The sequence below is a fragment of the Ascidia mentula genome, chromosome 5, assembly GCF_947561715.1.
Source record: "Ascidia mentula chromosome 5, kaAscMent1.1, whole genome shotgun sequence".
In the NCBI taxonomy this organism is placed as follows: domain Eukaryota; kingdom Metazoa; phylum Chordata; class Ascidiacea; order Phlebobranchia; family Ascidiidae; genus Ascidia; species Ascidia mentula.
The window spans coordinates 21,318,522-21,333,356 of NC_138570.1; the positions used below are offsets into that span (position 1 = coordinate 21,318,522).

The following is a 14,835-nucleotide window of genomic DNA, read 5'->3' on the forward strand; positions in this document are numbered from 1 at the left end:
TCATCTTCTAATCTCGTCTCCCACCAAACAACCTGAGATTAGCCTTGTACCAGGTACTACATAACGTCATTATAATACTGCAATCACAAGTTTGCAGTAAACACGGTAAGGAGATTGAACGTGCGTGCAAGTAATGTTAATTACTAGCAGTTTGCAGTAAACACAGTAAGGAGATTGAACGTGCGTGCAAGTAATGTTAATTACTAGCAGTTTGTAGTAAACACGGTGAGGAGATTGAACGTGCGTGCAAGCCCAGCAATGTTTATTTCTACCGGGTTTCAGGACGCTATATATAGATAATTACAACGTTGATCACAAACTAAGGAGAATTTGTTCATCGTATGCATGTTCTCACTTTTATTTCGGGATCAAACATCACAGAGTTGTAACTCATGTATTAAATTTTCTATGATATCTGCATTCACTACAATGGAGAAGATGACGCGCAACGTTTTGCTTGTGGCTTACGTCCAAGCTAACTCCACCGCGGATAGATTGTACCACAAATAATATAAAAATCCTGACGGAAGTGTAAATTGTGGCTGAATAACCAAGGTATTTTATGACAACTTCACGGTTGACATTCCTTCGCAGATATTGTCGAAAGACCAAACCGCTGAGGCATGAACAATTATCTTTCTTCAATTTTAACCAAAGACAAAAAGCATGATAATTACAAGGCCACAAACGGTTCGCATTGGAATTTACGTTTCAAAGTTGCCCGAATGCAGCAAAAAAATTTCGAGGCGCGAGACAAAATGCAGATTCTTACGTCATTTTTTCTGACTCGAGCCACGAAAATGTGCACCCTGGGGTTGTGCAAGTCTGGGGCAGAATGTTGAAATTTGAAGTTTTTTAACACAAACCTTGTGACTTCTCACACGCTTAAATCAATAATCCACAACCCCAGGGTGCCCCCGGTTCCGATCAGTTAAGCATTTATTACTGCGATGTAAATATTAAACATGACCTTTTGTTCTGTTGATATTTGTTTTATGTACATTTGATCAAACTGAGTTTACCCAATTATTTAATTACGTTATGATGAATTGCACTCTTCAATCGTTACTATTTTTTATAATTTGTTTCCCATTTTTGCGATACATAAATCTAATATAACTTGAGTAACATTTAATTGGGAAATCCTATTTGTTCAGTACATTTGACATAAAGTCGCACGTGAGTTCTTATGTTCTTCCCTAGCATGACTTTAGTTGAAAACCTGATGCAGAGTGTAACGTCCGTTGAACGCGCCCCGGTTCTTGGCGCGGAACGTCACACGAGGCGGAATTCCCGCAGTTAAAACGCGTATCTTTAATGGGCCTCGCTCACTCAGTTGATGTTATGTTTGTTATCGAATGTGCAGTACGCACTCGTACGCAAGATGGAATGTATTCGAAGTATAGACGGTACAGACGTCGGGAGGAGACGAAAGACACGTATAGGACACGTGGACCCTTAGAACACGGTTTCTACACAGAAGGCAATGTGTCAATTCATGTAGATAATTACAGCATAAGGCTCACCAACTATTTGGGAACCGGGAAACTCTGGACCACAAAGACGGTCCAAGCAGTTACTGTATCACACCTAAACGAAACAGGCAACATAAACTACAATGCGCCACTATGACGTAACACACACAATGCTTACCGATAACTTTGGGTACAGAAGATTGAATACCGCACGCTTCACGTGTGTACAAATGCAAGAGAGACACTGCGAGTACAAAGACAGCGTCAACACCGTGCGTAAACTTAATCACATCAACAAGGGCAGCTATACTGTTCAGCGAACTGACTTCTGAGTCATCGCAGTTAAATTTGCCAAAATTACAATTTACACATCTCGGTTATTTGATTCTTGAGTAGTTTCACACATATGTACAAATAGACTCACCAGAAAATGTCCGCTCGCAACACAAAAACCTTTTGCAAGAATGAAAATGACGTAGCACTGTGCTGCACAGTTGTCGGACACAAAAAGGACAAAACCACGTTGCGTTGTCACTTAAAACTTGGTCTCTTATTATTGCGTCACAGACCGTATGATATTGCAACACACATTAGTGCAAAGAAAAATGCGCATTCATAGAAATCGGCAATTACTGGCAAACAAGATGTAACACAGAGAATTACACTAAATACATCTTTATTACTTCATTAAAACTACATTGATACAAAGTTAGTCAAAGAATTAGACACACGCATTAACAACTACACTATCGGTATGTAAGCATACAGAGTTAACACATAAAGCGGAGACTATTAGGTTAAGTGGTAGAGGCTGAGACTGATAAAAGCACACTTTATATACTAGAGAGAGGCGTGACGATGTAGGGGTTCTGAAAAAAGTATTGTTCACAGCAAGCATTTCACAGAAGACATTCAGATACTGGAAAACCGGGTTAAACTTTACACAGGAAAACTGGCGCCATGGAAACGACCAACAAACAATGACCAGAAAATTACATGACAACAATATTACGTGTAAACAATATGCCAAGGGAAACTATATCTATTATTTCTTTTTTTGTGTGTAACCAAGGTTTTTGTTATTTTGGTTGCTAGGTTACGTAGTTACGTAACAAGCATTTCACAAAGTGTGGTCGGACTAATCGGACACAACTATTTTACTATTTTAGTCAAAATAACTATTTTATATAAGAGTCCGCTACGTTTTTAGTCTTCTTAATTCATTGACATTATTTAACTGTGGTCTGGCTTTCCTCTGGTGAGTAGCAACCCACGCCAACAGGATAGATTGCTTGTCCGGAAACAAAACAATTGTTGTCTCGGTCTTGAAACCTGAATCATTTTCACCAACTCCCCAACTGAGCAAATATTGGGAATTTGAGTAATTTTAAATTATTTGTAAGAAGTTTAAAGACTATAGCAACAAGGAAAAATGTCCAATGTAACAGCACTAATTGTCGTACACATATTTTCGCCAAATCATGATGTATTATGTTAAGTTGTCGAATATAAATGCTGAAGACCTTGTCGTAAATTTAGATTATTATTGTTCTATCTAAAAAGCGTTGCGCGATCGGAAATGTTTGCTGATTTTTATGTTTGGTTTCTCGAAACTAGCTAGTACCCGGAGGATCCAATTAAACTCTCATTTGCAGAAACCAGTAGTTTAGTGGTGGTTACGTTATAACTCTGGCAATCTACAAGGTACTTTAGTAATGGACGTCTATGGGAAGTATGTTAGTAGGTAAAAAGCACACTGAAGATCCAATTGTTGTTTACCATTAAAAATGGATTTTCGTTAAATCAACCTTGCCAATGAACGGATATTCATGTTAAAAAACGAGTCCATTCCTTCGAATGTAATCAAACGCCCATTCCAGATCTCCTGTTCCTCCACCCTTTTCGTCACAATCAACTAATTGTTGTTCAGAAAGTTTGACCAATTCTCCGTTGTTTATCTTGTGATGAGATTCATCGGCTGCTACCTGCATATTTAAATCACGGTAGTTATACCAGTTAGGCATTTGTAACGAACGCTTACTGCACTGAATATCCAGCAAGCGGGTAACTCAGTTCCTTGGTCTTGCACGGGTGTTACACAACCCTTGACCCTCCAGTCAATACTTTTAGGGTTAAGTTCCTCAATGCCAACATCTGGGTCAGTTTCTTGACATTCTTCACCCAGATTCGATGCTCCGAATAACAAGGGCGGTCTGTAACATTCTGCCACATTCCGATCGTCCATCCATGGGAGTTCATCGTTTTTCTGTGTTGAAATGTATTTAAACAAACGTTTACTCAAAACTTAGTTGGAAATCATTAGGTTAACAGGCTTCGCAGCCCAGGTATTGCAGTCTAGCTGTGTCAGCCACCATTGTATGAAACATTACTGCGTTGATTTGGACATGTGTTGTTTTTTTACCCGATCACTGAACTGTGTTAGTGAAATCCTGTATGTGAACTTTCCAGTCTTGAAATCTTCATTGTGTTCTTTCACTTCAGCTAACCTTCATTCCCAAATACTTTTTCTTTCACGAAGTTCGTCCTCGTTTAAATATTGTTTATCTGCAAACCATCGAAATAACTGCAACATAACTATAAATGTTAATTGGATGTAAAATAAGAATGAAACTTATTAAAGCAATTTGGTGGAAACCAGGAATAAACTTTCTGTATTTTGCGATCCACTCATTCCATACTTGATTTACGTCATCATCAAGATCGCCAAACATTGTTCAGTACGTTGAAGCAAAAAAGTTATGCCTACATAAACGTGCCAGTATGTATTAACATGATAAGGGTATATGATAAGTTATCACCATTTCAACGCCAGGATATACTATGGGTTACATCATTTTGCTGCGTATAAGTTTCTGTAAAATGTTTACTTTTTCTTGCAAAATTTGTTTACCTTTTCAAAAATAAACGCCTACCGGAAGTATTTGACAATTACTTTGCTCTTGCAATTGAGGTACATGGCCACGGCACAAGACATTGCACAGCAAATAACCTCTTCTTACCCCGTGTCCGGACCAAACGCGCCCAACGGACATTGCAATATTCTTGCGTTACAGTGTGGAATGACCTACCACAAAACATTAAATGTTTCAGTTTAATTGGTTTCAAACGTGCTGCAAGAGAGTACCTACTTTTCGAAATTGTCACGTGGTTTCCTGGTAAACAATTCCCGAGGTCTATTTACATTGTACGGCACCGTCCAATCCCAAACCAATTACTGCAATAATGCTTTGGGCGTCATTTAATTCTCCCTTCCAGACTATTTGCTTGCCTCGTTTTGTCAGTATAATCACGTGCTTACGCATTCACAATGATTGGGTAATTACAATTTTTGCCCATCGACATTGCTTTCCTCTACAATTCTGCTTATATTGCGCTTTCATTTTCATGTTCGTGTGTTTAACTTTTTACACATTACCGCTACATCCGACTTAGTTCAGCCACCCATCCGGTCAGCTACTCGACAACCATTATTTGGTTCTTAGCTGTACCTTTCGTCTCACATATAATGTTTGAAAAATTGTGCAATTTATGATGACGAAAAATAAACAAATCTTGAATCTTGAAATCTTGTATATACCCTGCAGTCACATTCCAACAGTATACAATACGTGGTGACTACACTTGATAAAGAAATCAATGTTTTTGATTAGCTAATTAACTTTAATTGTTGTAATAAATAACTAAGTACTTGCTGGAATAATTTAATCAACTACTGCTGTGAGTAACATATAAGATTTAACATACAAATTCTTGTTCAAAAACAACAGATTTGTACGCATACACAACCGTACATAAAACTGCGAGTTTCCACATTTGCAACTTGCTTGACGTCACACATGATTTACCAACTTCTCGCTTTTAATTCATTTTAACGCTGCGCGATCAAAACGATTGACTGCAAAGCGAAACCGACTGCTGTTACGTCATGAGAAATGACTGTGGCTGATTAGATAGGTGTCGCTGGAGAGCACATCGAATGAAAACTTCGGTTAAAGCACCCGAGTCATACAAACAAAAAAAGCGATCGGGATTCGTCCCCAGGATGTCGTGGGTTCGAATCTCGGTGTGGAAACAAATAAGTAAAAGAACATATTCCAGTGCGACGCATTTGGAGATATTCACAGTACGTGCGACGCACTGATTATTGTGAAAGGCTGGGTTTCAAGTTACCCGACGCTTTTGGAAATTGAAATGAATGCACCAGGGCGTCCCGACGAACAGTTTGAGAACCATTGAATTACATCCTGGAATTCCAACGTTGGTAAGTTGATTGATCGCAAATATAATCATAACATGTGATGTTTATATTTAACCTCCACATACAACTCAAATAGTGTCTGTGTGGATTGTTAGTCGACCAGACCGTCGTCAGTCATCAAATACACTGATGAGACCCAATAGGTCGAAACCGTGTGCACAACTGTCTGCAGATAACTGGTTATCTTAAAAGTTAACTCCACAAATGTAGCGCAAAAGAACCTGCGATCACTTGTTTGACGTTTTCTTTCCAAGTTTTCACGCTTTATTATATCACGTATTCATTTACGCCACGTTTTTTCACCTCTTATTCTTAAACCTTCCACCTACTTAATTAAATGTTTTTATGTTAATTTATATTTTAATTCACGTAATTGTCTCGAAAGCACCAGTCACCGCACGTTGATTTTACATAGCAGCGCTAACTCCCTCTCTCTCACGTGACACGGTTGGGCCAATGACGAGTGATATAAAAGATAGAAACGGGACTAACGCGAGACTCTAAAGGAGGACTGCCAGGCTGCTTTGTAGATCGTTATTCGCCTGCTTGTATTTTAAAGTTTTATGAACAAGATTTAATCTGATTGGAAAACCGTTGTGCTGGAACAGGCTTGTGGTGAGTCGGTAATACAGCGTCCTGAGGACCTTGGAAAGCGTTTGGTTTAAGAAGCGTAACACAAATACGAAAAATCAACATTTTCTACAAAACGTTTCCGCATAACGTTTTCTCAGTTCAATATGAAAGTAGACCCCTGTCCAACTCACAATAAGCCAGAGTTTCAGGCTTTCTTTACCGATTGCTCGCGAAGTCAGCAAAAACAATCCTAGTAACAAATACTAACCCTTACAAACCTTCAGTGAATCAGCAAACTACTACACACTTAACAACTGAATGCTGGTTGCGAGGAGAGGGTGTGTTTAGTTTCATTGGGTCGTAACCGTTACATTTTGCATAGTAGTTGAGGCGTAACTTGAAACGTACGGTCTATGTTTCGCGTTAAGGGAAGGTTCCGCAATCTTAGGGCACAAAATTCTTTTTTATTTCTGTTTGGGAAATGTATTGATATTGAAAAAAAAACAGATGAAATTATGGCCTTACAAAAATCCCTAAATTTTTATGGCGTCAGAAAACGGCCCCTGAAGCACAACCTTTTCTGATCATCAGAAAAACACTGATGTCATTATTTTAACAAATTGGGAAATCCCCTATCTGTCCAGTGCCAAGTCACGTTTTTAGGAAAAAATGTCAGAAAAACAAATGAATGATGACTTTTCAGCTAAGCGTCGCAGAGAGTTCACCAGCGGAGTTTAATTCCAATGCTGTGAAAGCTTTTGTGTATTACCTGACCTGCGAAAGTTTGTTTTCACGTTAATTTTAAATTTATATTATCAAGATTTATCATCATGTTTTTGTGTGGTCTGTTTTAGAATTAGTTGTTAGATAGGTAAGCCCCCAGATTGGTTGTTTCTGACAAATTCTTGCAGGCAGTTTTTGCGTTTGGCAGTATTTCATATTTGACCACTTTTTCGATCACTTTACTTATATTTTTATTTGACATTGTAATTATTACGAACAACTCTGCAACTTCTACTTGCTTTCCATAGTTGTCTGTAATGCACTAACATACAAAAAAAACATTGCGATCGTCTGCACAATTAACGATCGCCAAAAACAAAATCCGCGCAAAAAAACAAACTTTCCAATCCGGGATCCATCCATGAATTAATTGCTGTGGTTTGTCTTTTTTATATTTTATCTCTCAACCCCGTTGTAAAAGGTTATAAATTTTAATACAAAACCGATGGTGCATTTTTTGTCAACAAGATTTTGTAGGAATTTCTTAAATACGTGGGACAAAACTTTCTATGCATACTTTCGGTGGTTATACTTGGTACAGTGACAAGCACCTCAATATCATTCCATGTAAATGGACAACTGTATACAGGTTTGTTGAAGCTTATATGCAAAAATCTTCTGCATTTCTTTTTTTAGCTTTTTAATGCATTTTTATTTAGTTAATTTTAGTTGTTGGCAAAAGCTGTCACGAAAATGTGGACGTGTTTGTTAAAGATAGAAGTAGAAATTATTAGTTGTTGTAAACCTGTTTGCTTTGTTCAGTTGATGATGTGGATCCGATGATGAGCCTGAACTCATGGCTCCTATCACAACCAGGACTCACTGGAACAAAAGTTATATGTTATGAGGGAGTGGATGTGGATGTTGCGTGGTTGCCATGGAGAAAACTCCTGGAAAGATAGAAGCTGTAAACTCGGTGAATGTTGAAAGTTAAACTCTATGTCTTGGTTTGTTGTTTAATCATAACTGATATGCAGATGCTTCCTATTCATCAACTAATTTTACTGTGTTTGACATAAAAATGCATATTTAAAAAAAATTTATGTATTGACAAACGTATTTAGTGCCTCAGCCTGCTTGCTTCAGTGGACGGGTGCAGAGTAACAACTGTGGAAGGACTTGGGTCACGAAGAGATGGCTACAATGCAATACAAACTCGTGTAGCTGAGTTCGATGGTTCACAGTGTGGTTATTGCACTCCTGGCTTCGTCATGAATATGTACAGGTTCGCTTATAAATTAGAATACACAGAAAATTTGTGGTGGGTTATTCAGAGTATGTTTTTCTGGCCTTTCAAACTCAACTGGGCTTATTATATTAAATCATTGCAGTATGCATGTTTATATGTAGTTGCCAATAAAACCATAAAGCAACCCTCTCATCTTTTTAGCCTTTTATCAGAAGGTCCAACTCCAACCGAGCAAAGATAGTTTTGATGGAAACATTTGTCGTTGTACAGGATATCGTCCCATACTTGATGCAATGAAATGTTTTGCAACATATGCTGACCCAAAACTGCTGGAAAAATGTTCAGACATTGAGGTACAACATGCAATAAAGTGTACAAACTTTCTGATTCCTTTTCTGTGACCAACAAATACTTTAATTAAACAACATTGTATCTCTAGAAATTTTTAACAGTTTTTGTTTTTTAGGATCTTGAAAAGGAGTTCTGTCATTTAAAATGCAACAAACGAAAGTTAGTGCAACAAAAAGCAACCAGGCTTGAATTATTTAATGGTGGAACTTCATGGATCCGACCAACTTCGTTTAATGATTTAGTTGCAGTTCTCAAATCCCAACCGACTGCCCAAATAGTTTGTAAAAACACTGCTTCTGGTAAGTCTGACACGACAAATTTCTGTTATTTTGTTTGTGATCTCATGATGATCCATGGGAAAATACTTGAACCTGCGGTATGTGTTAAAATGAAGTCAAAAACAAAAAAATAAAAAAAATATATACAATAAGTTTGGGGTGAAAACAAAGCTGTGATAATGATTAAAGTAATTGTGGTTATAATTCAACTTGCATTTACAATGTAAGAAGTTGACCCAAACTTTGATCTGTTTGTGGTAAGAATTTCTCACCCTATAGCCCTGAGTGTTCAGGCAAATGTTTGTTTAAACAAAAAACATCAACAAGTTTGTGTTGTAACATGTTGCTAGTCATCACCCAATGAAATCATATAGTTGACATAATTCACTAAACCTAACATTTGACATGATCACAGTTTCTGGTCATCAGCATGTTTGTCCTAACACATAATTAGCATTTTTTTTAATTTCAGGGCTTAAACATGAGTTGACATGGGTTGGAGTCCTGTGGATGTAAACTTGACCGCAACTGCTGCTACTAATGAAGCGGTTGTAGCTTGGGATTTAAACACTTCTGGCTTGCTATATTGTCTGAATGTTGGTCACACGGTCACGAAAGTGTCACAACTCTCATGGAAATCTTTTGCTGAGTGGATCACAGGTTGGTGGATTTTAGATGATCGTGTGATAACGAGTTTCCATGCTGGGATCTGCCGAGGCCATAAGACGTGCATAAACATATATGTTTAATAATTCACAATGGCAAAACGGGGGTTGGGTTATCAAAATATCTATAATGAAGTGCAGTATTCTGACTTTAAACAGAATCAGTCAAACTACAAAACAAGCACTAAATGTGTTTCTTCCTTACAAGCAGTAAAGAGCCATAAGAATCCATGAGAAATGCGGACACGTGCACACAATATTTCATCCTATAAGGTCTCATCAGTGCAGTTTGGTGTGACTGTGGCACTGGGCTAGCTTGTAGACTACCATGCACACTTACACCACAGACACCTTGAAATTAAAATCTGTGTCCCTGTCGGTATCCAAGTTGTCCCAGCCAGTGTCACAGTCACCAGCTGCACTGATGAGACCTTTATAGATTGAAACAGTGCGTGCATGTGTCCGCAGATCTAACACACATCCATAATTACTGCACTAACCAGTATATATCAACCTAGTTTATTTTTACTTTCAACTTGCTGCACATTTATCATATATTGCTAGAGTTGCGTCATCAATTCTAATTGGTCTCAAAAGAAACAGCGACATTATTATATAAACAGGTGTGTGATTCCTAGCGACGTTGTTACAATCTGAGTGGAGCGCATTCCACGTACGATATTCGGGTTAGGTCTGACTCATCCCTGTGTATGTGCACTTATTTAAACTAACCCGGTATCCAACCACTGCTAATTTCGTCATCAATGAAACAAATACGTCACGAAAATGGGAATTTAATGAAAAACAGCTGCTGATCTTTTACCACACCGGGGTTCGAACCCTGACTATTTGTTCAGTACATTTGACATAAAGTCGGTGCTTATGTTGTTCCTTTACCTGAGTTTAATTGAAAACCTGATGCAGAGAATTACACTAAATACATCTTTATTATTTCATCAAAACTACATTGATACAAAGTTAGTCAAAGAATTAGACACACGCATTAACAACTACACTATCGGTATGTAAGCATACAGAGTTAACACACAAAGCGAAGACTATTAGGTTAAGTGGTAGAGGCTGAGACTGATAAAAGCACACTATACTAGTGAGAGGGGTGACGATTTAGAGGTTCTGAAAAAAGATTGTTCACAGCAAGCATTTAACAGAAGACAATCAGTTACTGGAAAACCGGGTTAAACTTTACACAGGAAAACTGGCGCCATGGAGACGACCAACAAACAATCACCAGCAAATTACATGGCAACGTAATCTTGGTTGCTACGTCTCGGGCTTTTCAAGTGTGGTCGGACTGATCGAAAACTATTTTACTATTTTAGTCAAAATATGCGAGTCCTTGTTACGTTTTTATTCTTCTTGGCACGTTGACATTTATTAACTGTGGTCTAACTTTCCTCTGGTGAGTAGCAACCCACGCCAACAGGATAAATTGCTTGTCCGGAAACAAAACAATTGTTGTCTCGATCTTTGGCAATTTTCTTGAAACGCGAATCATCGTCAACTCCCCAACTGAGCAAATATTCTCAATTTGAGAAATTTTACAGTATTTGTAAGAAGTTTTTGAAGACTTTACCAACAAGGATATATCTTATTTAAGGTATAATTGTACGCGATAAAAACGATAAACACTTTGCTGATTTGTTGTAGTTTGGTTTTGTTCCACATTGGTAAATAATGGTTTGTAACATGTTGTCTTATGGCGTTTACACAAAAATATGATGGTATACCTGTTCTTGATAATCCAGTACTTGTCTTCGCCACGTGGTTTGCTCTGATCTTTTCCATAACCAACGACCAACACTGTGTGACGTAACGCGTTTTCGTTCGTTGGATTTAAACCTTTTTCCCAATCAGGATCATAAAATATATCTGAAAGTTCATTGCACTGCTATGATATTTAATATTTGCTCGCAAAGAGGCAAATTTATTTATATACAGTTAAGTTATAAGAAGTTGTTTTCAAAAAGTTACCTTCATAGTTGGTGTGAGCGTGGAATTTGGATTTATTTGAAGCAACCAAACTGACAGCAACCGGCCCAACTTTCGCCACCACATTTTCAAGTTCTTTTTCACATCCTTTTATTTTCTTGAATCCTTTGATTCCGATACGTCTGCAAGGCCCATCTCTGCATCGTGTTCTCTGTCCAATATAACAGCACAAATTGTCGTACACATATTTTCACCAAATCATGATGTATGCTATGTAACTTTTTGTTTACGAAGATCTTTTCGTAAATTTCGATTACAATGGTTCAACCTAATAAGTTTTGCTGATTTTGATGTTTGGTTTCTCAAACCAAACCAGTACTGGAAGATACAATTAAACGTATCTCTTTTCAAGACTCTCATTTGCAGAAACCAGTAGTTTAGTGGTGGTTACGTTATAACTCTGGCAATCTACAAGGTACTTTAGTAATGGACGTCTATGGGAAGTATGTTATGAGGTAAAAAGCACACTGAAGATCCAATTATTGTTTAATATTGAAAATGGATTTTCGTTGAACAAACCTTGCCAATGAACGGATATTCATGTTCAAAAACGAGTCCATTCCTTCTAATGTAATCAAACGCCCATTCCAGATCTCCTGTACCTCCACCCTTTTCGTCACAATCAACTAATTGGTGTTCAGAAAGTTTGACCAAATCTTCGTTGTTTATCTTGTGATGAGATTCAACGGCTGCTACCTGCATATTTAAATCACAGTAGTTATACTAGTTAGGCATTTGTTACGAACGCTTACTGCACTGAATATCCAGCAAACGGGTAACTCAGTTCCTTGGTCTTGCACCGGTGTTACACAACCCTTGTCCCTCCAGTCAAAACTTTCAGGGTTGGGTTCCTCAATGCCAACATCTGGGTCAGTTTCTTGAGGTTCTTCGCACAGTTTCGATGCTCCGAATAACAAGGGCGGTCTGTAACATTCTGCCACATTCCGATCGTCCATCCATGGAATTTCATCATTTTTCTGTGTTGAAATGTATTTAAACAAATGTTCACTCAAACTTAGTAGGAAGTCATTAGGCTAACAGGCTTCGCAGCCCAGGTATCGCAGTGTAGGTGGATCAGCCACCATTGTATGAAACATTACTGCGTTGATTTGGACATGTGTTGTTTTTTACCCGATCGCTGAACTGTGTCAGTGAAATCCTGTATGTGAACTTTCCAGTCTTGAAATCTTCATTGTGTTCTTTCACTTCAGCTAAACTTCTTTCCCAAATAATTTTTCTTTCAAGAAGTTCGTCCTCGTTTAAATATTGTTTATCTGCAAACCATCGAAATAACTGCAACATAACTCTAAATGTTAAATCGATGTAAATTAAGAATGAAACTTATTAAAGCAATTTGGTTGAAACCAGGAATAAACTTACTGTATTTTGCGATCCACTCATTCCATACTTGATCTACGTCATCATCAAGATCGCCAAACATTGTTCAGTACGTTGAAGCAAAAAAATTATGCCTACATAAACGTGCCAGTAAGTATAAACATGATAACGGTATATGATAAGTTATCACGCCACGTCAGGGCATATTATATATTACATCATTTTGCTGCGTATAAGTTTCTCTGCATATACGCTGCAGCCACATTCCAACAATGCACAATATGGGGTGATACTAAATTTGATAAACAAATCAATGCTTTTTAATTAGCTAATCAACTAAATTAAATGTTGGAATAAATAACTTAGTAATTGCCGGAATAATTTAATCAACGCTAACTACTGCCGTGCACTTTATCGCAAGTAAATAAACCAAGATCTTGTTTTGTTTACTTGCGATTTAATCATAAATGTTATCTTCTTTTCCGTGAGTAACAAATAAAATTTGACATACAAATTCTTGTTCAAATACAATAGCTTTGTACGCATTCACAACCGTACATAAAACTATGAGTCTCCACATTTGCTACTTGACGTCACGCATCATTTACCAACTTCGCTTTCAACTCAATTTAACGCTGCGCAATCAAATCAATTAATTGCAAAGCGAAACCGACCGCTGCTACGTCATTGAAGGAAATGACTTTATATCTGTGACCGATTCGATAGGTCTCGCGGGTTCGAATCCCGGTGTGGCAACAAATAAGTAAAAGAACATATTGCAGTGCGACGCATTTGGAGATATTCACAGTACGTGTGACGCACTGATTATTGTGAAAGGCCGGGTTTAAAGTTACCCGACGCCCTTGGATATTCGAAAGAACGCACCGAGGTAACGCGACGAACAGTTTGAGAACCATTAAATTACATCCTTAAATTCCAACTTTGGTGAGTTGATTGATCGCATGTATCATCATAATCATAAAATCCAATGTTTCTTTTTAACTTCTACTATAACTCAAACCGTTTCCGCATATCGTTTTATCAGTTCATTATGAAAGACCCCTGTACACTTCAAAATAAGCCAGAGTTTCACGGTTTCTTAACTGATTGCTCGCAAAGTCAGCTAGAACAAGCTGACAAATATTAATCCTTGCAAACCTTCAGTGAATCAGCAAACTACTACGCACTTACCAACTGAATGCTGGTTGCGAGGAGACAGGGTGTGTTTAGTTTCAGTGGGTCGTAACCGTTACATAGAAGTTGATGCGTAACTTGAAACCTACACAGGGTTTCGCGTAAGGGGAGGTTCTCTTCGGACACAAATTTTGTTTCTATTTCTGTTTGGAAAATGTATTGTTATGGAAAGAAACAGATGAAACTGTGGCCTTACAAAAATCCTTAATTTTTTATGATGTCAGTTAAAAGGCCCCTGAAGCCCAACCATTTCTGATCATTAAAAATAGCTGACGTAATTATTTCACGCATTGGGAAATCCCCTGTCCTTTCCGTGCGAAGTCACGTTTTTAGGAAAAAATGTAAACTCAGAAAACAAATGAATGATGACTTTTCAGCTATGCGTCGCAGAGAGTTTGCCAGCGAGATTTAATTCCAATGCTGTAAGAGCTCTTGTGTATTTCTTCTGATTTACAAAACTTTTGTTTTCACGTTAATTTTAAATTTATATTATCAAGATTTATCATTATCATGTTTTAGGAAAAAATGTCAAATAATTTTGTGAAAATTTACCGATAATCCGCAAAATATTATTGAGCTAATGCATTAACATATGAAAAAAACGTCTGCGAAATTAACGATCGCCAAAACAAAATCCTCTGAGCAAAAAACAAACTTTCCACTCTGGGATCCATGTATTGATTTGCTGTGGTTTGTCAGC

General features: G+C 37.7%; 3 protein-coding genes across 3 annotated transcripts; 1 reads left to right on the forward strand and 2 right to left on the reverse strand.

The window, feature by feature from the left end:
• Positions 1 to 3,307: 3,307 nt before the first annotated feature.
• LOC145903210 (uncharacterized) lies at positions 3,308 to 4,207 on the reverse strand. Its single transcript, XM_082991275.1, has 3 exons — positions 4,175 to 4,207; positions 3,517 to 3,741; positions 3,308 to 3,460 (listed from the first exon to the last, which is right to left on the reverse strand). The coding sequence occupies exons 1-3, from the start codon at positions 4,205 to 4,207 to the stop codon at positions 3,308 to 3,310; spliced, it is 411 nt and encodes a 136-aa protein (XP_082847401.1).
• Positions 4,208 to 7,987: 3,780 nt separating this feature from the next.
• Positions 7,988 to 9,444, forward strand: LOC145903211 (uncharacterized). Its single transcript, XM_082991276.1, has 5 exons — positions 7,988 to 8,026; positions 8,175 to 8,385; positions 8,501 to 8,652; positions 8,766 to 8,949; positions 9,401 to 9,444. The coding sequence occupies exons 1-5, from the start codon at positions 7,988 to 7,990 to the stop codon at positions 9,442 to 9,444; spliced, it is 630 nt and encodes a 209-aa protein (XP_082847402.1).
• A 1,089-nt stretch (positions 9,445 to 10,533) lies between these two features.
• Positions 10,534 to 13,077, reverse strand: LOC145903543 (cathepsin 8-like). Its single transcript, XM_082991630.1, has 7 exons — positions 12,984 to 13,077; positions 12,735 to 12,877; positions 12,356 to 12,580; positions 12,123 to 12,299; positions 11,586 to 11,754; positions 11,342 to 11,483; positions 10,534 to 11,123 (listed from the first exon to the last, which is right to left on the reverse strand). Exons 1-7 carry the CDS (start codon positions 13,042 to 13,044, stop codon positions 11,000 to 11,002), a joined length of 1,041 nt encoding a protein of 346 aa, XP_082847756.1. The 5' UTR covers positions 13,045 to 13,077; the 3' UTR covers positions 10,534 to 10,999.
• Between the last annotated feature and the right edge of the window lie 1,758 nt (positions 13,078 to 14,835).